The sequence below is a fragment of the Eublepharis macularius genome, chromosome 19 (genome assembly GCF_028583425.1).
Source record: "Eublepharis macularius isolate TG4126 chromosome 19, MPM_Emac_v1.0, whole genome shotgun sequence".
NCBI classification, from domain to species: Eukaryota; Metazoa; Chordata; class Lepidosauria; order Squamata; family Eublepharidae; genus Eublepharis; species Eublepharis macularius.
This window is the reverse complement of record NC_072808.1, coordinates 3337534-3363174: the sequence shown is the minus strand read 5'-3', so window position 1 is coordinate 3363174 and position 25641 is coordinate 3337534. Positions and strand designations below refer to the sequence as shown.

General features: G+C 43.8%; 1 protein-coding gene across 1 annotated transcript in view; it reads left to right on the top strand.

Annotated features, from left to right (window-relative positions):
* Window positions 1–14629: 14629 nt before the first annotated feature.
* FAIM2 (Fas apoptotic inhibitory molecule 2) overlaps window positions 14630–25641 on the top strand; it is a 40774-nt gene continuing 29762 nt past the window's right edge. The window contains exons 1-2 of the mRNA XM_055003744.1: window positions 14630–14644; window positions 17880–18069. Of these exons, the coding sequence (XP_054859719.1) occupies window positions 14630–14644; window positions 17880–18069 (205 nt within the window). The remainder of the gene's footprint in view (window positions 14645–17879; window positions 18070–25641) is intronic.

The window sequence follows — 25641 nt, the reverse complement described above, 5'->3', positions numbered from 1 at the left end:
ATTCACCCAGTTACTATGACTACCATGATATCACCACTGCGCTCAATCCGCGTTGCCAATACAATCTTCCCCAAATATCCTCTGCTGAATCAACCCATATTTAGCACATCATGACAAAACAGCAGGTGGGCAAAGTAACACCAGCATGTAAACTGTGGTGTGGTGTTTGGGAGCCCTGTTTGGGAAATTATTTTGGATCAGATTTGCCATTCTTCACAACCACAATTAGCAGTGGTGGTGAATCAAGCACGACCTCCATTTATACAGGATGATGCACTATTGTTGTTTGTTGTGTCTTTCCTGTACTCATCATACAGACAATGGAAATGATAAACTGTAATAGGATCAAAAGGCACAGGTATGTTGAAGCCGCCTGCCCAGGCTACAAACAATAGCTGCAGTTGTTTACAAGGTCAGTATGGCCTCAGGTGCAAATCCTGGTATCTCCATTTAAAAGAACCAAGCAGTAGACCATTGTGCCAGCTAAAACTTGTCCAGCTCATTTGTTTAAAAGGCATTTGATAACACCTACCTCCAACCCTGTGAATGAGGTTAATTTGGACCCTAGTTGTGATGTCTCAGTGAGGTTTTTTGCTGATAAAATCTGTCTTATGAGTTCCAACAGGGAGGCCATATTGAGAATAGTTCCTGAGGGGTTCAGAGTAGAGATGGGCACGAACTGAAATATGAACCAAAGTTTGTGACGAAACGAGCCGGTTCATGGTTCGCGAACCAGCGGTTCATCAGAGCACATTTCTGACAAACCGCCATGAACTTTAGGGTGGTTTGTTTGGTTTGTGTTTTGGTTCGTCACTGCAGACAGCCTGGCACCGATCAATCAGTTTCCTAGGCAATGGGGATGGACTTCCTGCAGACCTACTGCTGACCTGGAAATGGCCTTCTGCTGGCCCGTAAGTGACGATTTGCTGACTTGGATGTGATGTTTTCATGAACCAAATGAACTGGTTTGCGAATCGGGGCAGGTTCATGAAAGTTCATGAAAGTTTGTGAAATGCGACAAACCACGAACCGCACGGTTCATTTCCCCCCGATTTGTGCTCATCTCTAGTTCAAAGCACAGGCTTGGCTCTTTGTTATGGATAGATTTGGATTGACCATGCCAGTAGATGCTGACAGGGTCTTTATGCTCATGAGATCCACCATTCGCATTCTTGATCCATGCCCATCGTGGCTCTTAAAATGATGTTGGGAAAAGGTTTTGGAGCCTTTACCTTGGGGAGGGCGGGGCTTCATAAATCTTTAGAATAATTAGACTGTTGCTTTAAAAAGCTTTCATTGGCTAATCAACTTAACCTTGCTTGTGTCCTCTGGTGGATCTTTATTCACTCCTGTCTCTTATTTATCCTGGTGTTCCCTTTTCTGGCATCTGACAAGTTTCTTGCATCTGACAAATCTCTTGCCTATCAAAAGCTCATGTTGCAATAGAGCAGTTAGTTTCTGAGCCATCCATGTATTTTATGTCTTCTAGGAAAGAAGGAAGATATCAATTACAATGACTGAAGATGATGACTCAAGTCCAATTAGCATTGTGATTATTATTCCTCAAAATAGCTATTAAAATAATAAGGAACTATGTGGAATTGCCCACACACAAATATCCACACCCTAATATATAGGTTATGAGGCTAGCAAACTTGTTTTTGACTCTCTTGGGAGTGCACCTGTTTATTTAGCATATGTTTATCATCTGCCTTTACTCGAAGGAGCTTCAGGCAGTGTTCATGGAGTCATCCTGTTTTAATTGCAAAGAAATGAAGAACCATTCCCAAGAATATCTTCCCACCTTCCAGGAAATAGAGACATGGATTTGTCTACCCTTAAGGCAGGTGGAGGATCTGATCTGGGGGAAAACAGAAAACTATTAAGCTAAATAAAGCATCTTGGAAAGCTCTTTTTGTACTTAACGTATAACTGCCAAGCATGCCAAATAATAGATCAATGTGTTCATAATATTAATACCCAAAGGCCCAGGCAGCTTGATTATTAGCCTGTGCAAAATGATGGGATACAACCACTTGATTTATCTGAAGCACAAATACTGGATGGGGGATACACTTCTGGGTAGTAATATATGCGAAAAAGATCTTGGCGTAAGAGTGGACTGTAAATGAAATATGAGTAGTCAGTGTGATGCTGTGGCAAAAAAGGCAAACTCAGTCTTGAGTTGTATCAAAAGGGCCATTGCATCAAAATCGCAGGAGGTCATAGTCCCTCTTTATACTGCCTTAGTCAGGCTGCACCTGGAGTACTGTGTGCAGTTCTGGAGGCCCCACTTCAAAAAGGATGTGGACAAAATCGAGAGGTTGCCGAAGAGGATAATCAGGGGTCTAGATGGAGCCTGACGAGGAAAGGCCTTGGGGATGTTTAGTTTGGAGAAGAGGAGATTGAGGGAGGGGATATGATTGCTCTCTTTAAATATTTGAAAAGCTGTCATTTGGAGGAGGGCAAGGAAATGTTCCAGTTGGCAGCAGGGGATAGGACTCAAAGCAACAGGCTTAAATTACACGAAGAAAGGTACCAGCTGGATATTAGGAAAAACTTTTTCACAGTCAGAGTAGTTCAAAGATGAAATCAGCTGCCTAGGGAGGTGGTGAGCTCCTCTTTACCGTCTGTTTCCAAGAAGAGGCTGGATGAATATTTGTCAGGGATGCTTTAGGCTCATCCTGCATTGGGCAGGGGGTTGGACTAGAAGGTCTGTATTCCAGCTCTCTGATTCTGTGATTTGGGCATATGCAAAGTGGGCTTGAAGAACACAGATCCTATACATTATGTCCAACATGTGGAAATTGGATGTCTACATTTCTGTTTCATCTTCAAGGTCAGTCCCACATGGAAACTGAAGAGCAAGAATACTCTGGTATCTGAAGAAGTGAGCTGTGGCTCGTGAATGCTCCTACCCTACCACTAATTTTCTTAATCTTAGAGGTGCTCCTGGACTCCTGGTCTTTTCCACTGCTACAGACAGACTAACACAGCTACCCATCTTGAAGAACACTCTTGATATTCAAAAGTATGAATGGTGGGGTCAAGAACTTTGTTATCACATTAAGAATTTAATTGGGTCAGGTGAAGAGTTCCATTGATATAGAGGAACACCATTCTCTGACCATTGATATAGAGGAACACCATTCCCGTGAGGCCCTGGAGCATGAGGCCGTGAAATACACTTAATGGAGATCAAATATTAATGGGGGTTAACAAAGCTTCTGGAGCTTTATTGCATTTCGGAGGTTTCCTCAAACCGCAGGAAATCAAGGAAGTGGATGAATAATGTGCTTTTGATGGCCATTTTGCAATGCTAACTCTGGCTTAGATCATGCTGATATCTTTGCTTCTCTGGGTAGAGAGGAAAAAAAATCTGTGAATATCTGCATTCTACTGAACGAAATCTGCTGAGACTCACTATTATTGCAAAGGGGGGTTGGTGTCCCATTTTCCTGCTTGCATTCAGTCAACCAGTTATGGAGGAGACATAGTAGAAATACTTTGACTAGTAGAAATACCTGAGTACTTGTATGTACTGAGCACTGAATGTACCGTGTGTTTTATCAACAGGACGGCACACCTAGTCCTACGCTAATGCTCAACAGTGTGGGAATGGCCTCTTCTTTACTAAGTTATTGTTTTACATAAACTACAGATTAGAGATGAGCACAAACCAAAATACGAACTAAAATTAAGCACGAACCAGGCCAGTTCGTGGTTCACGAACCAGTGGTTTGTCAGATCCCATTTCTGACGAACTGCCACGAACTTTAGGCTGGTTTGGTCCGTTTTTTGGTTCGTCACTGCAGACAGCCTGGTGCCAATCAATCAGTTTCCTAGGCAACATGGGATGGACTTCCTGTAGACCTTCTGCTGACCCAGAAGTGACCTTCTGCTGACCCAGAAGTGATGGTTTTCTGACCTGGATGTGATGTTTTCACAAACCAAATGAACCAGTTCGCGAACCAGGGGCAGGTTCGTGAAAGTTCGTGGTTCGTGAAATTTGACAAACCACGAATCACATGGTTTGGTTTTTTCCCAGTTCATGCCCATCTCTACTACAGATAAAAAAGTGAGTTCAGGGGCTGAGATCTGTCAGGTACCTGAGCTTCTGCTTCAATGCAATGCAGAAGGTATGTACTCTTTCCTACGCTTGCAGCCATGCACCTACATTATAAACTAATTGGAGCTCTTGAAAGGTCTTCAAAGGCAATATTGTGCCCACTTGCGGGGAGGGTGGAATATAAATCAAATCAAATAAATAAATTAAACAAATAAATACTATTTCAACTTGGAGGTTACAATACTTTGAATCAATATGGCTAACTTGGCGGGGTGCTTTATGAGCTAGATGCAACTGGAAGAAGGTGCTCCTAACAACAGACCCCTGACAGGTTTATCCATTGACAAGGCCAGATCCAAGAACGTATGCAAGTTCTTAACTTGGTCAATGAGTACTTAACCACATCTAAGGCTACAGGGCTAAATCAATACTAGCCAAAAGCTATGTCTTCCCAACATAGGTCTTGCCTGGATTAAGCTTCATAATAACATTTGATTTATATACCGCCTTTCAAGTCAACGTAACACCTACTCAGAGCGGTTTACAAAGTATGCCATTATTAGCCCCACAACAATCACCTTGTGAGGTGGGTGGGGCTGAGAGAACTCCGAGAAGCTGTGACTGACCAAAGGTCACTCAGCTGGCTTCAAGCAGAGGAGTGAGGAATCAAACCTGGCTCTCCAGATTAGAGTCCTGCCACTCTTAACCACTACACCAAACTGGCTCTCTTATCCCTCAGCCAATTGATTACAGCTCCAGAACCTTGGCCCAGGACCTTCACAGCTGCTTCTAGAGGCTTAAATAATGGAATATAAAGCTGTGTGTCATCTGCATATTGGTGAAAACGCACTCTGATCCTGGCCAAGGTTTGAGATAAAAGTTAAAGAGTGCACTGGAGATAAACTGGACCCCTGGGGCACTCAACACATTACGATCCAACTATCAGATTCTACATTTCCTAGGGAAACTCTTTTGTTTCATGCCAACAAGAACTAGAATTGCTTCTGTTCTGCATTAACATTTCTTCAACTCTGTATTGGATTCTTACTAATGTTATATCTTGGTAAAATTGTGTTTATTTACCCCATGGCACTGTTTATGGAAAGATCCTTGAAATGGACTGTACTAGTTTCATAATGTGCCATCCACCTTGAGTCTCAGTGAGAAAAGTGGACTATAAATTAAATTAATTAATTAATGAAGGAATGAATGAATGAATGAATGATAAATTTATTGTTTGTGGCCAAAGGCCATTACAATCATACAGATATAACATATAAAACACTCTAGCATGTAAACATATGTACAAATATTTAAAAATTATCTATTGCACAGGTTATGCTATGAAATTATACATAAAAATGAGGCTGTACTGCTAGCCAGCTATAATAACACCCTTCGATGTTACTCCATCTGTGAAAACTCCCAGGGTGACCCCGGTTGCTGGCTTTAACATTTGGGAATGGGTGTTCCACTGTGACGCCATAATGGATAGGCAAGAGATCTCCTATTCTAAATTCTCCCCATGGTTTAAAATTTTCAAGAAGGACCATGTTAGAGCACCCTATTTGGTCAACATCCTTCCTCACAACCTCAGAACAGTCCTTACCTCAATTCGGTTCCAAACTGCCCACAGCATTGCTAGCTGGGCGCTATGCCAAAACACCTCAAGCCCTCCGCTACTGTATTTGTGGTGTTCACGTTGTGGAGGATTTATCACATTACCTACTATCCTGCGTACTTTATGCAGAGCCAAGGAATAAATTCCTAGAAAGAAAGAAAGAAAGAAAGAAAGAAAGAAAGAAAGAAAGAAAGAAAGAAAGAAAGAAAGAAAGAAAGAAAGAAAGAAAGAAAGAAAGAAAGAAAGAAAGAAAGAAAGAAAAAGAAACCTTAATTAGAGACGTATATAGGTACATTTCTATCAGAATTCAGATGGGGAATAAATCTACCACCCTTATTCCAAATACAGTGTGTGTAAAACAAGATGATTTTATTTACTCTTGCAGTGGACCCACTAAATTCATGAACTGGAGAAACTTAAGGAAGTCTTTGCATACAAGGAGGCCAATATCTCTGTATTCAAATTTCTCTGATGGTTTTGCCATTTTGGGAAAATATGAGTTCTGTGAAAATATGAATGATAAAACTAATTTCTCACTATGGTTGTTGTGGGTTTTCCGGGCTGTATTGCTGTGGTCTTGGCATTGTAGTTCCTGACGTTTCGCCAGCAGCTGTGGCTGGCATCTTCAGAGGTGTAGCACCAAAAGACAGAGATCTCTCAGTGTCACAACACTGAGAGATCTCTGTCTTTTGTGACACTGAGAGATCTCTGTCTTTTGGTGCTACACCTCTGAAGATGCCAGCCACAGCTGCTGGCGAAACGTCAGGAACTACAATGCCAAGACCATGGCAATACAGCCCGGAAAACCCACAACAACCATCGTTCTCCGGCCATGAAAGCCTTCGACAATACAAGTATCTTTTTATTACAGCTGCAAAATAATCTCACACTGCTAATAACAGTGATGGAAGAAGGATAGTCTGCATATGACTGAGCACGGAGCAGTGCAAAAGTGATTTCTTTGTTAAGGTAGTGCATCAGATGTTTTAATTACTGCCAGTAATTTCTGGTTGTCAATCCAGGATGGCTTTTCTGAGAAGGGTGTTATTGCTGCACAGAAACTATCACTGTGTGGGAGTATGTAAAAGAAGAGAAGCACCATCAAAATATGGAAATGTAGAATGTGTGGGGCAAGATGGGAAAGATGTTCTCATGTTTTGGGGCAGTACCCTGCAGTACAGGAAGCTAGACATCACACGTAAGAAAGTCCGTGAATTACCGGTCCTCAATGTGAAAACAACAGAGATAGTTGCAGGTAAGCCATGTGAGTCTAAAGCAAGATTTCCCCAGACAAAAGCCCCAAACTGGATTTTCAGCGTGAATTAGGTTTGTCAGGAATGCCAGAGGGAGTCCATTGAGGTGGGGGCATGGGGGACACCATTAATAACAGCGTGATTTCAATTCTTGGAAAACTCAGAAGTGATGTCATATTCTTCCAGGAATAGAGTTTCCAGCAATTCCTAGAGAGGACTAACATCACTTCTGGGTTTTCCCTGGAAGTGATGTTATGCTATTTGTCCAACAAACATTCTTTAAAAAAAATTTCTTGCTGTTGCTTGGAGCAGCAGCTTAAAACTATTGGCGGTCTGGCAAGCCTAGCGTGAATATGGACTGTGAAAGCAAGGCTTCACTTTCCTTCTGACTTTTGGAGGTGTTGGATAAATTACTACAGACAAATCGTTCATGGAAGCCCAGTGTTCATTACCATGATGCTCTTTGTATCTTTGTGAAGCAGAATTTTCTATACATTGGATTGTTCACCCACCCATAGGCATCATTATCTAGCTTTTACCACTCTGGGAAAATGTTTTACAACAATGGAGTGGGATATAAATATCTTAAATAAATGAATGAGTAATGTGGAATATCAAAGGAACAGGAAAAGAAAAACTTTGGGTGGCTCTTGTGCCTTCAAGCAAAACTCGATTTGAAGAAATCAGCAGGGGAAACTGTCCACCAAATAATGTCAGTATATCAAGCAGTGGTTAGAAGCATAGGAACAGAGTCTGGATCAAAAAGGTGGCAACCTTAAGATTGACTGTAACCAGGAGGAAAGAACACAAAATCTAAACGTATAATCCAGAAACATCTCTGCTCTCTAAAGGCGTGTCTGGAAACAGAAATTGCTGATTGTCCTGATTATAGCACCGATCGATAAAAATATATCACCCATGTGATGAAAATACAGACAGCTTGGCTTCAGTTTCACCTCTTTTTAAAATTTATTTCATTTATACCCTAACTTTTTCCCCAGTGGGGGCCCAAAGTGGCTAACATCAGTCTCCTTTCCCCGATTTATCCCCACAACAACCCTGTGAGGTAGATTAGGCAGAGAGTGTGTGTGACTGGCCCAGGATACCCAGCAAGTGTCCATGTCCGAGTAGAGATTCAAACTTGGGTCCCCCAGGTACTAGTCTGGCACTTTAACTACTGCACATACTGGCTCTCCATCTTTATCTTTGCTGTCTCTTTAAAACCCCTCTGGACAGTTGTTGTTTGCAATAGCAAGCGTGAAGATCAGTTACGCAAATACTCTTATATAACAGGAACTGCTCAGTAGTATAGGAATAGCACCCTCCTTTGAAACGCTGTTTGGTGTCTCCCCCCCAGGCACAGTGGCGCAGCTTTGCATGCCTGTGCACTAGCCCTTGATTAATTGCATCTCAATTCATGCCATAATATCAGGAACATGTTCTTCAAGAGGTGATGACCCACGCACTCTCCTAAATGGCAGAATAATTTAATCCCAGGGAGTGTCCTGCCGTTACTGTGAGCTGCCAACCTCTCCTACCCCGTACATTGTAGCAACTCCCTGGTTTTCATATGTGTGTGTGTTTTCTGTAGAAGAACAACTTTTCCATTTCTTTCAGATTCCACTGTTTCATGTCTTCTGTTCATTGCAAGTCAAAGACGTACATTTTAAAATCATGAACAGACTTGCCATCCAATTTGACCAGATTTTGGAGGCTCTTATTTGGGAAAAACATCCGGAAAAGGGAAGCCAAAAGATAAATTCAACGGTTCAGGGAAGTTCTGTTCATCTGTACTTGAGATGTACAGATAGAATTCAGTCAACATGCAAGTTCCTCTGGTGATTTAGGTGGTGAAGAAGTGTAATATAGCGCCATCTCAATCTGGTGTATAGTTTTTATATACAGGACTATTGGGATTTCAATTTTTTTTTGTTTAGAATCTGTGCTTTCTCATGATAGGAAAGAAATACCAGTGATGGGGGCAATGGCTGGTTTTCAGTTGCAGACCTAAAAAGGCACAGTGCCTTAACTAGGGCTCATTTTGAGGGGGAACGCGCCGGAACACAGTTCCGGCAGTTCCCCAAAGAGGTCACTTGTCAGGTGGTCCCGCCCACCAGACTCTTGGCCATTTTGGGCCTGTTTCAGCCTGGATTGGGGCCAAAACGGGCCAAATCGGGCCTCTGGAAGGTGGTGGATCACTCTTCCACTCAGCAGTGGCCTGATCCTGACCATTTTGGGCCCCCTTTTGGCCATTTTCAGCTCTTTTTGGCCATTTTGGGCCCAATTTTGGCCCTGAATGGCCAGGATTGCATCCAAAACAGCCAGGATAGGTGATGTCAGGGGATGTGGCATATGCTAATGAGTTATGCGAATGAGTTATGCTAATGAGTTCCTCCAGCTCTTTTCCTACGAAATGACCCCTGGCCTTAACACATAACACAAGAATTCTATTGTAAAGTGTCACATTTGTTCTCACTCAGCAAGCTTGTGTTTGGGTGAAATCCATCTGGTGGCGAAAGGCTGTTTTTTCCCTGCTGTGCCCAGGGTGTCTGCCAAGAGGTGCTTCCGACCTTGCAACAGCCTATGTGAAAGGGCAGGGAATCGCTGGTCACAGTGACCTAGGCAGTTGACATTCTCCCTTCCACTGCTCTATAAGTAATAAAAATGCTTGAACTGCATTTGAATAATTGTGAGAAAGGGACAGAGATAGAAATCTGAAGGGGGCAGAGTGCCACAACAGGACCGCACGACCAATCGTCATGGTCTTAGCACAGCAGTAGATTTCCCCAAACAATAACGCTGACAATTTTCAGCAGCCGACGTTTGGGCCCTGGGTGGACTGGCCATTTTTACTTTTTGGGAAACTTCATGTTGGGCCACTATCTTTGAGAACGGTTGGCATGCGCATCGTTTCCTTTCTTCCTTTCCAGTCTCATCCTTCCATTTTAAAATCTGCGCGTGTGCAAACAAAAGCAAGCGTGCCAGGCACCCCTCTCCAACAACTGAAGAGCCCCCCTCCTGGTCTCAGTGCCTGCCGCGCCAATGGGGCCAGTTCACAGTGGCAAGCTACGTGACGACGTCACATGCAGTGACATCATCATGCAGTCTGGGTGCGCGTGCATGCTTCGCACATGCATGTGGGAGCAGCAACAGCCCTGAAGCTCCCCCGGCCTCAGGCACCAGAAACTCTGGCACCGGCCCTGATCCTGCCGCTCTTAACCACTACACTAAACTGGCTCTCTTCCTTTAGAATTTTTTAAAAATTGTGAAGCAGGTTGACTTCTTCCAGTATAGGGCCTAAAATCCAAGACAGAAACTGTGCTCATAAAATAAACCAAATTGCTGATAACTTCATGAAGGAACCAACCTTGGTTTACAAAACGGATTATCTTTTTGATTCCATTGATTAAACGTTTGCAGTGAAAGGATAATAATTCCTACAGCAAATGATGCTCTATAGCCTTCAGGGCAGGGAGCAGTCGCATCTCTTGTGTTCAGAGGGGCAGTGGATGCCCCATCAGGTGCGTATTTCCTTTCTCCTGTGCTATGACTTTTGATAATTTGCTTTAATATGCCACAATCCAGTAACCCCATGAGCATGGCAGGTCAAGTCATTGCTGAAAATGATTTCTCAAAGAATGGCTTCATTCTCCCTCTAGACCACCATGCCTTTCACAATATCATGTTTTAAGACCACAAAATGCATCTCTCAGAACCAAGGAAATAATGATGTGATTTTATCTCTGTGATTCAATTAGTCTCTCTCTCTCTGTCCAGACAGATCTACTATTGGCACTAGAGATTAATAGCAAATCCTAAAATATTCTGGAAGATCCATTTTTTAACCTCTGAAATTATGTCAAACTTTCTTTCTCCTACTCCCCTTCTCTCCAATCCATTACAGATTCTGATTTTCCCCAGTCTTACAAAATTGCAATTGGTTCCATTACTATTTCGCTGGTTTGGAAGGCTCCTTAGAATTCATAGGCTGCACCATAGCTGCTCTTGCATTGATGGCGAATAATTATATCAAATGTCATATGCACATCATCTATTGTGGTCCAAACCACAATATCAAAGAAGTCTTTAAGAACTAGAGTGGAACATGCCACATTCCAATAAATCTTTAATCTGATTCAGGGTCTATTCCGCGGTGAGTAGAGAGGAAGTGTTCCTTGCAGTACCGTGGCTGTTTGTTCAAGTGATTTTTCTTCACAGGCATTTGGCAGATGATTGACAGCATTGAAACTAACTAAATAAAACCCTTTGGGGAAGCATTAGTTATTACGCAAGTCTGCGTGAACTGAGTCATACTGTCCTGTATAAAGAACACAGTGGATGTTTGGGTATCAAACAATTTTGGAGTCTTCTATTGCTTGTCAGTGGAAGTGGTTAGAGATGTTGTCTTGTAAGTGGGGTATGTTGGATTGGCATTAATTGCTGTCTTCCTGATCATTGTTTACAAAGGATTTTACCGTTTTTATTAGGTTTGGCTTGTGGTTTCTTGTTTTACCCAGAGATCTCTCTCTGAATATCTTCTTGAAATTCTGACTTGGGTTGACAGTACAGGCTGCAGACCACCATTATTTAGTTCTTGAATTTCCTGGCTGATACATGAAAATATAAAGCATTTCCCCGATGAACACAGAGTGGGCTCCATAAACAATTGTAAAATGCGATGTTGCAATCGCCTTCCGAATGTGCGGTGACATTTTTTTTAAATCCAAATGATTGTTTAGTGAGGAAACAGATTTATAACAAAGGCTGTCTGGATTTGCTACAAAACTATGGTAAAATCTTTTGCTGTTTTAAAAGTAGGATTTTAGTCTTCTGAATTATATAGGAAAAAATTGGAATCATCCTCATGGCCCTTCCTGAGGTCTGAGGCTTTTTGAGAAGTTAACTTTGAGTGTGGGTGGAGTAGCTAGAGTAACAGATTGGGATCTGGGCAACCCAATCTATTTCCCCTCTCTGCCATGGAAGCTCGCTTGGTGACCTTGGGCTAGTCACATACTCTTAGCGTAACCTACCTCACAGGGTTGTTATGAAGATAAAATGGAGGAGAGGAGAATGATGTACGCTGCTTTGGGTCCTCATTGGGGAGAAAGACAAGGTATAACAGAAGGGAAGATGGTAAAAGTAAAGGTAGTCCCCTGTGCAAACACCGAGTCATACTGACCCATGGGGGGACGTTGCATCACGACTAGAGATGGGCATGAACCGAAATACGAACCAAAATTAAGCACGAACCAGGCTGGTTGGTGGTTCGTGAACTGCAGTTCGTCAGATCCCATTTCTGACGAACCACCATGAAATTTAGTGTCAGGCCTGATAACCACAGTACTGCCATATTGTTTGTAACTGCTGCATTTTTCCAGTCTTGTTTGTCTGCAGGTTCACAGAGACAGCTGTGTTCCCAGGACGGCCTTATCTAGCACGACTAGCCACAGACCTTGGAGGAGTCCTACTTTCGCATTCCAAAACCTCTGCTTTGGGAACCTCTGCTTTCTCTAGACTATGGGGGGTGGGATTTAGAAAGGAGGGTTTGATATATTGCAACATGTAACTAACATGTCATTCTCAACAAAGCTTTGTGTTCAGCCAGAAGCTTCCTTGCATTTGGATTTATTATGGACACCTGTACTTTGAATATGATCTTTCGATAAAGACCCTTTCGACTCAAGAGACCTTGAAGTTCTTGCAGCAAGGGGTGGGAGATGAAATCAGAGTAACTTGAATTCTATAGACTGACATTTAGGCTGGTTCGTTTGGTTTGGTTTTTGGTTCATGACTGCAGACAGCCTGGCGCCAATCAATCAGTTTCCTAGGCAACAGGGGATGGACTTCCTGCAGACCTTCTGCTGACCTGGAAGTGACCTTCTTCTGTCCGGGAACTGACCTTCTGCTGACCCGGAAGTGATGGTATTTCTGACCCAGATGTGCCGTTTCCACGAACCAAACAAACCAGCTCACGAACCAGGGGCATGTTCGTGAAAGTTTATGGTTCATGGTTCGTGAAATTTGATGAACCATGAACCGCATAGTTTGGTTTTTTTCTGGTTCGTGCCCATCTCTAATCATGACATTTTCTTGGCAGACTTTTTGTTACAGGGTGGTTTGCCATTGTTTTCCCCAGCCATCTGACCCTGACGGGTTCTCCCATCTAAGTTAAAGAGGAGACTCCAATTGGTGCAAAATGCTGCACCTCGACTGTTAGCAGGAGCAAGCAGGAGCATGAAGATCACTCCCATTCTGCAGTCACTCCATTGGCTACCTATCAGTTACCATGCTCAATTCAATGTATTGGTTATTACATACAAAGCTCTTCACAGCCTTGGCCCGACATACCTATGGGACCGCCTCCCTCCCTATGTCTCTCCATGGCAGCTTTGCTAATCTGAATAGGGTCTCTTGGCCTGGACATGAGCAAAATCAACTGCAGCCCGTACATGGACTTTCTCTGTGGTGGCCCCTACCTTGTGGAACAGTCTGCCTGAGGAGGTCAGGAGAGCCCCCGTATCAATACAAGTTCATGCAGGGAAAACTTTAAGTGTCTGTGGGGAGGAAGCAACCAAGAAGGAAAAAAATATGTTCTGGTTTGTGTAAAGAGTTACATTGATAGTGATGCACAATAAAAGAGTGCATGATGCTATCTTAAGGTGTGTGTGTGTGTGGGATCAGTCATAAAGACATTTACAGGGCTGTCAGAGCCATTCTAAATTTCAAACCTAACCTAGTAGCAGTGTAAAAAAGTCACGAACCACTAGTCTTTCCTGCAGCTTGTATTGTATTTACACAAAAGGAAGATGACCCTGAATGTAAAGACGAACTCCTTAAGAATGGCACACGCACACAATTATTGTTGGATCTAACTTTAACTTGTATGTGAATGTAGGATGGCGCCTTCTTTTGGGGAGTGGGTGGCATGCCTGTGAAAAAACTGGTCTTGCATTTAAATAAATGCTGCACATGCTTAAAACAAGAGGATGGCAATAAAACTTGCAAAATAAGGATCCACTGTTAAGATGAAAAATATGTCTTGGTTATATAGAAAAGTGGGTCTAGTAGTGGCAATCAGCTGTTTCCTGGCTGGTGTGCAACCGTGGCTCTGTGTGTGTTGGAAATGAGTCCCCAGGTCCCTGCTAATAATTCCCCGAGGAGCTGTGAGTAATGCAGCAAAGTAACGCCTTCAAGAAAAGCACTCCCCGCCTCCCCTCTGCATCACCTTTTCTCCCTCAGCCCTCCCCAATGGTTCCCTCTGCAATTCTGGAGCTCAGCATGCAGCTGCAGTCTGGCATTTGCAGGCTTTTCCCCTCACCGTGTGACTCCGCATCACACTCTGAAACAGCCTACGTTAAAAAAAAAAAAAAAGCTCTCCCTCTCCCTCCCCTCCCCTTTCTTCCCTGTGCATCTGCTTTCCTCAGCATCCCCCTGTCCAACCGCTTGGAAATGGTTCAGTCCCACCTCCATCAGACCCAGAGATGAGATCTAGATGCTGCTAGTATGTAAGAGCATCTGTGGAGGCTGCAGAGGCTGAACCAACACTAGGGCAAGGAGTTTTTTTTTTTTAAAAAAAAAAGCTTCTGAGAGACAAGCAAGGGAGGGGAATCACTCTCCTTTTTCTCTCTCTGCCCTCCTGAGAAGTGCCATTATCTGGAACAGAGGAGCTTTGTTCAACAGGAAAAGATGACCCAGGGAAAGGTAGGTTGGGACAAATCCCTGGCGCACTGCTTAGCAGTCCAGGTAGTTTGTAGAGGCATGGCAGATTGATAGGGGTAAATAAAACTGTAGTGTTGAAGATGACCTTAAAAAAAATGCCCATCCGTCTCTTCATGTCAGATCCTTATTACAAGGAGAGATGGGGGGAAGGTTTATTATATATCCCCAGAGTCCACTCTGATGTCATGCGTCCTGTTTTATCCCATTTTCATTCCAAGTAAGATTTGTGGCTGCCCTCCAGACATCAAAGGTTCTACCGCGATCTTGGATTTTCCGAGTACCTTGATTCATACAGGGAGTTAAAATAACAGAAGATGCAATTTCATTCCACTCACGTTGGTTTCCCGTATCCTTAGTTGCCATAGGAACACAGAATCCAAAGCATATTTTATTGTTTTCAGCATGCCTGTGTTGCGCTGTTTGATCCTCTGCAGAGTTTAGGGCAGTAAGGTTGCTTGCTCATAACAAATTGATGGGTGGTGTGGTTCTGATGGCAACAGCTTCTGCGTGTTGTCAGCTCCATGATTGGGGGTCTTGCCTGGGTAGGAGAGAGGTTATGCAATTCAGGATTTGCTGGAAGAACCAAGCATGGCTGGAGGACGATGACGATGTTACAGCATCTGTTTTGGCAGCCATGTGCCTGACAAACGACATGTATTAGGACTGAATTGAGTGCTCAAAATAGCAGCTGTCAGCTAGAAAGCAATTTTGCAAAAATCCATCATCTCTCTGCACTCCCTCCCCACTTCTAGGTGCTTGAATGAGATCATCTCGATCCAAGTGGCACTACACCGATGCAAATCTAGGATAACCCTGGGCACCTCTGATTCATTCATTCATTTTTTAAAAAAGTACTGCTGATTGAATCAGCGTGTTTAGCTACCATGCACTGAGTTATAATCCAGATAGCTAACCTTGGGCAGCTTTTTTGGATGGCTGCTAATAGGCCCTGATTAGGTTGACGCAACTTGGATTGCATTAGTCTTATGTAGGTGCTAATTGATGAATAAGGATTTAAGCCAACTTGAATGTTGGGCTGCAGCTGTGAAAGTCAGCTGGACGTAAATCCTTTCTCATGGAGGACTTAATTTTGCATAATTTGTGACAAAACAGGGTGGTTTGTGGTTCGTGAACCAGCAGTTCATCAGATCCCATTTCTGACAAACCGCCACGAACTTTAGGCTGGTTTGTTTGGTTCATTTTTTGGTTCGTCACTGCAGACAGCCGGGTGTCAATCAATCAGTTTCCTAGGCAACAGGGGATGGACTTCCTGCAGACTTTCTGCTGACCCGGAAGTGACCTACTGGCCCGGAAGTGGCCTTCTGCTGAACCGGAAGTGATGATTTTCTGACCTGGATGTGTCGTTTTCATGAACCAAACGACCAGTTCACGAACTGGAGTCAGGTTCGTGAAAGTTCGTGGTTCGTGAAATTTGACAAACCATGAACCGCATGGTTTGGTTTTTTTCCGGTTTGTGCCCATCTCTAATCTTATGTAGGTGCTAGTTGGTGAATAAGGATTTAAGCCAACTTGAATGTTGGGCTGCAGCTCTGTAAGTCAGTTGGATGTAAATCCTTTCTCGTGGAGGACTTAATTTTGCAGAGTTTGCCTAGGAAGGAGGTGTCATGTAATTCAGAATCACTGTCTGAGATTATTATTACTTTAATTCTCTGTGGTTGTGAAATTGGAGAGGGCAACTGGGAGACCTGCTAGGATATATGGGGGGGGGGGACTCACATTTTCCTCCCCCACTATTTCCTCTTTCACTTCCCTGAAAGCCCCCATAGTGTCTCCTCTTTTCCTGCTTATGTCTTCCCACCCACCAGCCAACCTACCATTATCTTACCCCCCCCCAACTTTTTTCTTTCTTACCTTGTCTTCCCCCAACAGCTTCTTTTTAGGAAAAATGCATGGTGCTGGCCCACTTGCCTACTACGGGTCGGGAAATTCCCGGAAATTTGGGAGTAGACCCTGGGGAGGGCAAAGTTTGGTTTGGGGCAGGGTTGGGGAGGGCAGAGTTTGGAGACATCACAGCACAGGACTTACCTTCACAGCCGGCAACAATTGAATAGAAGAAGTTGTTTATTGTATATACCTTTAAGTGTGCAGATCCTATACTGATGGATTTGGAATGGATTTTGTATGCATTTTATGACTGACTCTTTATGCACTAATCACTTTATATGCACTATATGCATTCCATATTTTAAAAATATTTTAAAATTGTTCTAATGGATCGGTTGTTTACAAAGTCTGTTCTTGAGTGCTGTCACTCTCAATATCCCTGGTGGTGGTGGTGGTGGTGGTGGGGTTTCCCTTCTAGTTATTGCATATTGACTCATCCCAGGTGCCTCTTATTTGTTAGCACTTACCAGGAGGGTGGCAACCCTGCCTGTTGCACAGTAAGGAGCCTGCAAGGACATACAAGAGGCACTTCACTTTCCTCTCCATCCCCCTCCACACACCATTTCTTCTTTCACTCTTCCATATCATCACCTTTCCTTGCTTCTTTCTTTCCTTCCCGCACACCAAGCAATCTACCTCACTATTCAGCTATATTTATTATTCATTTACTTCATTCATACCTTTCTCCACAATGGGTACCATTCTATTACACTATATCTTGCTGAAGTCCCGCCCTTTACCCACATCCCACCCTCCCCAGGCTCTAGATTGAGGGGAAGAGAGTTGAGGGGTAGGGACATGGAGGTGGGGCATGTGACATTGGCAACATTGCTGATGTCACTACTTCACTCTGGTTACAACCTGGAAGTGTCAATGGGTAGCTCTAGGAATTGCCAGAAACTCAATGAATTTACCTGGAAGTAATGTGCCAGGCAGAGGCTGTTTCTCTTTATTTCAACAGAAAGAATCAGTAGGAAACAATCTGCTATGGTGGAAGGCCTGGCAAATCTATTTCCCAGCCAGGAGTTGGAAACCCTAGTTCAGACCTGAACCAGGACAATTCTAGGCCTAGGTGAAAATGTCTTGGTTGACAAGCCAAGTTGTCTGGCCTTTGATTGTTGTGGCTCTGCTATACAATAGTTTGTGCAACATAAAGAAGATCCACAGAGGGTCTCTTTAGCTGAAGGCCTCCAAAAATTTGGAGCTGGCAGGGCCTTTCTGTCCCTTCTCCATCCTACCCAACCCCACATAGAGTTTTATGCACAATGTGATTGGGATCTTTCCAAATCATATTTTCTCTTTTGCTCTGCAGCTCTCTGTGAATAACAAGCCTACAAACTCAGATGGACAACAGGGAAATGAAGAGAAGAAGGACAATGCGACTGCCCCATCGGCACCTCCTACCTATGAAGAAGCAACCTTAGGGGAAAGGACGAAAGCAGGAGCATTGTCTCCTCCTATGACTGTTCCTCTCCACCCCAGCTGGGCATATGTCGATCCTAGTGAGTGAAAAACATCTCTATCTTTCACCTCCAGTTGCAGGGAGCCTGTCACTCAGGCTAGGAATGGACAGAAACTGATTTGATTTTATAGTAAAGAGTCCAGTAGAACCTTTAAGACTAACCAATTTTTATTGTAGCATAAGCTTTCAAGAACCACAGCTCTCTTCGTCAGATGCATCTGATAAAGAGAACTGTGGTTCTCAAAAGGTTATGCCACAATAAAGTTGGTTAGTTAAAGATGCTACTGGAATCTTTACTGTTTTGCCATTTCAGACTAACGCAGCTAACTCCTCTGGATCTAATTTGATTTTGCACTTGATTATGGGTTCCAATTAATTTCAAAACCTATGGGAAGTCTCAATGAATTATGAATAGGTCCTGACTCTTGCTGCTGATGACATTAGAGTGTGCCAAAGTACATTAGCTCTGTTGTCCATGTTCCTAAGATAGAGGTGGTAGTGAGGAAGGGGTGTTGGTACCATGTTGTGTGAATATGTGTGAAAGCACTTTATTCTGTTTGGCAAGTTCCGGATCCCTAGCGATGGACGAAGGATGTCAGTAGTGTCAAATCTTTGCATTCTCTGTGTTGCCTTACATTTTCAACCATATCTACATTTTCAACCAAATCATACCTAGGGTCAGCATCAAGGACTGGCATCCAGCCTTGGAAGGGCCCATTGCACCAGAGCTAAGCTACAAGAGAGGAATTACATGAGGATGGTCATGTGAAGGGAGTCACAATGTTAGCCAGGAAGCTGAATTTTAAAAGCAATTGGAAGGGTTTGTCAATATCCCTCTCTACAGAGCCAGCAAAGTTCATCCTCAGAGGGTTTGTTAATTTCTTCTTTGCCTCCCAAAGGCTCTGTCAGTTTCACCTCCCCTTCTAGGAGGAGAAGAGGAAACTAAGAAACCCTCTGAGCAGTGATCTCCCCAGCTCTGTAGAGAGGGGAAATTGACAGAGCCTTCCAATCTGTTTTTTAAAGCTCAACTTCCCAGCTAACATTGTGAGTCCCTTCATGTGAGTGTCCTTGTGTAATTCATCTCTTGTAGTTTAGCTCTGACTCAGGTGATTTTCTCTCCTCCTCTCACATGGGAATTCCCCCCTCCTTTCTCTTATTGGAGTATCTTATGGTGTAAAAGGTAAAGGTAACTGTGGAAGAAGGCAGAAGCATGCAAGTCAAGTGGGGTGCTCTCAGTTTCTCTTTTGCATGTAAAGTGCTGTCAAGTTGAAGCTGACTTATGTCCATCTCTTATGAGGTTTTTAAGGGAAGCTATGAACAGAGGTGGTTTGCCATTGCCTCCCTCTGCATAGCACCCCTGGACTTCCTTGGTGATCTCCCAGACTGACCCTACCTAGTTTTGGAGAGCTCATGAAATCAGATTATCTTGGGCTGTCCAGGTCAGGGCTAGACAAGGGCACGAACAGCATTACGAACAGAAAAAACCAATGAACAGCCCAATCTGCTGTTCTCGAACAAGCTGTTCGTGAGGCCCCATCCTAAATGAACAGGTGGTCATTGCAAGCCTCATTCATTGCCTTCGGCAGCCCTTCAGCAAGCCAGACAGTCTGGCACCTGCTGCAATCAATCCCCTTGGCAACCGGAGGCAGGGAGGGACTGAACTCTGAACTCCTTCTGGCTTTCCTTCTGGCTTTAACCCTTCAAAGTACTTCCAGCAAAGAGTCCCATTTTTGCCACTGTGAAGAGAAAATGACAGCCAATGGGGAGCCCCTTGGATCATGCCTTTCCCAGGGTGCAATCTCTCTGAAACTTGGGGGGGGGTCTTCAGAGGACAGTGAGGACTATGTCCCCTGCAAATTTAGTGGGTATTGGACATTGGGAAGGTCACTCTTGTAACCCCTCAAACTAGCTGCCTGCAGACACTGCTGTTTTTGCCGGGACAGGGCCCTTTAAACTATCAGCTGGCAGGCGGCAGGGGAGAATCCCCCCCTGCCGCCTGCCAGCTGATAGTTTAAAGGGATCTTTAAAGGTCCAGGGAAGTGGGTTTGAGGGGAGGGGGGCTAAGTGGTGGTTGAGGTGGGGGTGTTTCTGACCCCCATGAACAACGAACAATGAACATGTCCGGGAACAGTTCATGTTCATCCATGTTCATTGTTTGTTGTTCGTGGATGGCACTGAACGACGAACAGGGTGTTCGAGTTTCCCTCCCCATTCTTGCCCATGTCTAGTCAGGGCTCACAATCTCCTAACTGTGGTTAAAAGTGTGTGTGGGCATGGGTGTTCTGTGAAAAAGCAGAGGCCCCAGAAGATGGGAGCCCGTGACTGCCATCTGAAAATTCTGGTTGTGTGCCCTCACAATGAGGTAACCATCACAATAAGATGTCTAAGGTTGTGTGTGTGTGTGAGGGATCATATAACCTTTCAGATGATTGTAGCCCCCTTGGTCCACATATTTGCCAGAGTCTTCAGGTGACAGGGGCCATTTTTAAACAAAGACAAAATGCTATAAACGATCATCAAAATTATTTTAACTGAAAGGACAAGCGTTCAGAAAATGAACGTAAGAGAAGGTAGAAACGAGAACCTGCCAAGGACAAGCCAGCAAAGGCAACGGGACGTTGCTGGTGACAGAGGCAAGTGGTAGGCGCCTGGCAGTCATAGCTGTTATACTCCTTTCCTTTTCCATTCAACTGCTGCCCATCTCTCCTTCCAGCATTCTGAAATCCATGGCAATGGTTGCCTGGAGCTGGCATCCATAAATGCCTTTGCCATACTGCAGTTCAGTGTTGTTGGTGAAACACAATTCTCCTCTAGGTAGTTCCTCCATTGACACTGTGACTGCTCTGTGAAATGTGGCTGCCTGAAATGTCATAGTCATCTTTTGTCCCCATTCTTCCTGAGGCATGACTGAGGACAAACCACAGTCGAAATGCTGCACGTGCATGTATAGTTTAATCCTTTCCCTTTGCAGTTTTCATGATGCAAATCACTTCCCCCTTCAGTTTTTATTTGCTGCACCATGGGAGAAACGAATGGGGGTATCCTTGGAAAAATGCCATTGGGGAATTAAGTTCTTCTCCAGTGTGAGAGCCCTGATCCCACTTGGGAATGTAGCTGGCTCTCACTGCTTGCAACAAAATTCCCCACAAAGATCACAGAGCTGACTTCCTGTCAGGTAATTTGGCCCTGAAAAATCTTGTGATTGAGGTGATGTGAATTAATAGAAACTCTGTGTGTAATGATGATTAAATCTATGATGATGACTCACTTATGCAAAGCATCATGTTGCTATAGGCACAAAGTGATGAAATCTACAATTAAAAGTAGCCAATAATAGGTCCACTTCCTTTTTCACATTTAAGATTGCTAGCCCCTGGTTGGCAACCGGTGGGAGGACTGAGGGGGAGGGGGGAGACAAGGGGAATGGTGTCCCACAATGTTGCAGTGTCATTTCCAGCTGAAAAAAGGAAGTGACATCACCTTGTCGTGCAATGCTCTTGGAATTCCTCCAGTCTCTACAATTTTTACCAAAGAGATCTGGAGGATTCCTAGAACATCATCGTGATCGTGACATCACTTCTTTGTTTTTTTTAGTTGGAAAAAATGTTGTGCCATACCTGTGCTAAGTATAAACTTGTATATCTCCTACCGCTCCACTAAACAAAGTTTGAAGCTTTCCTCCAACCTAATTGGTCTTTCTCCAACTTAAGTGTCTTTTAGTCTTTTGGAAGAGCTACTTAAGTTGGAGGGCAGATCTTCGGTTGGGGAAGCTTAAGAGGTCTCTTAGCTGGTTATGTGGAAATCACCACTTTTTTAAAAAGTCCCTCCTAGAAATGTGGCATCTCCTCCGATCAAGGACAGCTGGCTACAGCTCTGCCTCAGGGATCCTTAGCTAGAAAGTCTAGATTTTGAGATCCTAACTCACAGATACAGTCTGGTCCTAACAACAAACCCATAGATAATGGTAGCCATATGGTTGCCAGGGCTCCCACTGTGACATAATTTTTTTTAAAAAAAAGCTGGCATTGTGCACAACATGATGTCCCTTCTAGGGAAAAACCACAGGTGGCATCACATAGTTCTAGGAATTGCCAGAGTACCATAGATTTCCCCATGATTCCTAGAGTGACATGAGTCACTTCTGGTTTTTCCTGGAAGTGATGTGATGTCATGGCATGTGCAATGCTGGCACCCCCATGTCCCCATGTTGGTTAGTCTTAAAGGTGCTACTGGACTTTTTACTATTTTGCAACTGCAGACTAACACAGCTAACTCCTCTGGTTAATCTCAGGGCCAAGCTACACATGACGAATGACACTTGAATGGCAAGTGTATTTCTCCCTGTTCACTTGCCCTCCACTCAATCCACTTGCCGTTCAAGTGTCATTTGTCATGTGTAGCTTGGCCCTAAGTCTTCATTGAGGCCCGTAAATATCCCACGTTGTGTGTAGTAATAATGCAGGTAGCTGCATTCCCTTTCATATTTATTATTACTAGAAGAATACCCATCATTATAATGGGCAGTGTGGGGAGTTTACTGCAAAAATATTTTACTTCCAGCTAGCTGTTGCAACAGCCATGCTTAGCTGCATCTTCATGGTAGAAGACTCACTTTTAAATATGTCTTTAAATATAAAGATTAAAATATATCTTTATACAACTTGAGTATTTGTTTGACAATATGTAGGCATAACTGAAAAGAGGAAAATTATGTGATTTTTCACAAGTATGGACCCAAGTAAAGGAACCAAAGACTCAAATTCTGGTCATGGGGCGGATCTAGGGTTGCCGGCGCCCAGGGCAACCCAAATCTGGCTCCTCTCCTGGTGCTGCGTGATGACGTCACTTCCATAACGTCATCACGGGGGGAGGAGCGTGTCGCCTGTGTGGCTTGCTGGTTACCACGGCGTGCTGTGGAGTTGGCGGAGGCAGCACGGATGGCTGGGAGGCCGCCCGTGCCGTTCGCCTGCCCCGCAGGACATGGGCGGCCTCCCAGCCACCCACGCTGCCATTCACCTGCCCCGCAGGACAGGGGACACGCGGCAAGCCGGCCGTCCCCTGTCCTGCGAGGCAGGCAAATGCCGTGGGTGGCCTCCCAGCCCCCCTGCTGCTGCCTGCGCGCTCCCAGCGGCTGGCAACTGCGCCTGGCTCCCTCTCTTTGGCGGCACCAGGGGCAGACTACCCCCCCTCCCCCCTGTCAATCCGGCCCTTTCTGGTCATAGCGATGAAGAAGAGTTGGCAGAATCTGTTCTCTTTTTTGATTCTATCAAAATATTGTTATACAGTTGTCATGCATCTGATGAAGAGAGCTGTGGTTCTTGAAAGCTTATGCTACAGTAAAGTTGGTTAGTCTTAAAGGTGCTACTGGACTCTTTTCCTATTTTGCAAAGTATTGTTAGTTAGTGAATTAAAACAACCTGAAGATCATACAAATTAAATTGGAAAGAGAGTTGCAATGGATAAGAAAACATCTGATCGAGATGAAAAGTTAAGAGGATAGACTTGATGCTGTTCTAATAAAAGTGGAGTATGTTGATAAAAATCTGGAAGAATGCAAACAATCTATGAAAGATCTTGAGATCAGATTCAAAGGTCTTGAGAGAAAAGTTTTGCAACTAGAACAGCATTTAGGAAAATTGACTGACAATACCCAGAAGGTGTGTGGAGTCTTATGAAATGGAGAAGCTGGCAGGTAGATATGAGGAAGTTCAAAAGAAAGGAAGAAAACTTATATTGAAATTTAGAGGTATTCCAGAACCTCTAAACTGAGGGCCAAGCTACACATGACGAATGACACTTGAACGGCAAGTGGATTGAGTGGAGGGCAAGTGAACAGGGAGAAATACACTTGCCGTTCAACTGTCATTCATCACTTGTAGCTTGGCCCTCAGTGATAGGATTTGGTAGGATTTCTGGAAGAAGTCCTGAATGGCTATCTTGCCATTTGTACAAGTACTGCCTCTTAGCACTGAAACTGGATACAGAATAGGGGCAAAGAAAGGCTTTGAAAACTCAGAAACCTGCTACTTTTATAACCCTTAGGATGAAGGATAGAATTCTGAAAACCACATGGTTGGAGGCAGAGGGGACACTGATTATAGATGATCGGGAGACCCAGATTTGGAATGATCTGCATCCAGATATTTTAGTGAAAAAGTGGCAGTTAACTGTGAAATTCAGACCTCATAATAATTTGCAGCTGAAGCAATAAACTTGGTAACATAGTTGTGCCATGACTGTGGTGTGCTGGCATGGGAATCCCACACTTAATTTAGAATTGGAAAAGTTATGGAGTCCCTTCTTTTGGATGCATACATAATCCCATGACTGCAAAGCTGGTTGTACTTCCCAGTCTCTGCATTCTTTGCAATTTGGGAGTCAAGTCTGTTTCACCAAAAATGGAACATATAGTTCTCAGAGTTATGCTGGGTTCACCTGTGACATCTTTTTTTTTAAAAAAAATTACACATTAGGTTGTGACCTCTGATGCTGTCATCTGCGGCATCTTTTAAAACTGCTCAACTAATGGATGGAAATTTTCCATGCACTTCACCCTGAAAGGCCAATCAAAGTTTGTCCCCTACCTTTTACAGCGGAGAAAATTTTCTTCCCTAGCTGGAATGTTATGAAGAGCATATAGTACTTGCAATGGTGCCTTGTGTGAAGGAGGATTGTAATGTGTGGGTGCTAATTTGAATGTGCTGGTGCTGTGTATAAGGAAAAAAAATGCATCTGACTTGCTGAAAGTATTGGGAAAGATTGGTGGCGTGACAATGAAGATTTTGCTTCTTTCAAGAGGCATACATTTTTGTCTCTCTTCTTTCATGGATCTTGAGTTTGTAAACATGCAACAGTGAGGCATGTCTGTTACACGTTAGTACTACTGGGTCCAAAGAAATTATTCTGGCTTACACAAAGTAGAAATATACTTTTATCAATGAAACATTGAGATTCTTGAACTGTTGAATACTGCAGCAAACACTTCAGTATTTGAGCAAGATCCAGTAGCACTTTAAAGGTCCAGGAGACCCTTAAAAACCAACTAGATTTCCAAGGTCTTTAAGGTGCTACTGGTTGCTAATTTTGCTCTTTTACTACAGACCAACACGGCTACCCACCTGATACCACTTGAGTATCTGTGTAATGTGGCTGTAGAGTCATGGAATTTATATAGACACACACACACACATACACACATCTTGAGGCTGGAATTAGCTCCTCTCTGGCATGTCATATTACATCAGGGTTTCTAGCCATATCCAAGGGAAAGGGCAGAAAGCCAGCAGCAGGAGTAGAACCAGGCCTAATCCCATCACGCTAATCAGAGTTGAGTAGGCTGTCCAACCCTCCCCCCACCCCCACCCATGAGAAGTATTGCCTCACTTGGTACTTTACTGTTCAAGAACTCTCAGTTATTAAGCCAACGTGCCTAGTTACAAACAAGAATACCTGAAGCTGCCTTATACTGAATCAGGTCGATGGTCCATCAAATCAGTATTGTTTACTCATACTGGCCTCAGGTCTTTTACATCACCTACCACCTAATCCTTTTAGATGCTGGGGACTGAACCTTCTACAAGTCAGGCTCTATTCGCATTTCCCAAGGAAAGGT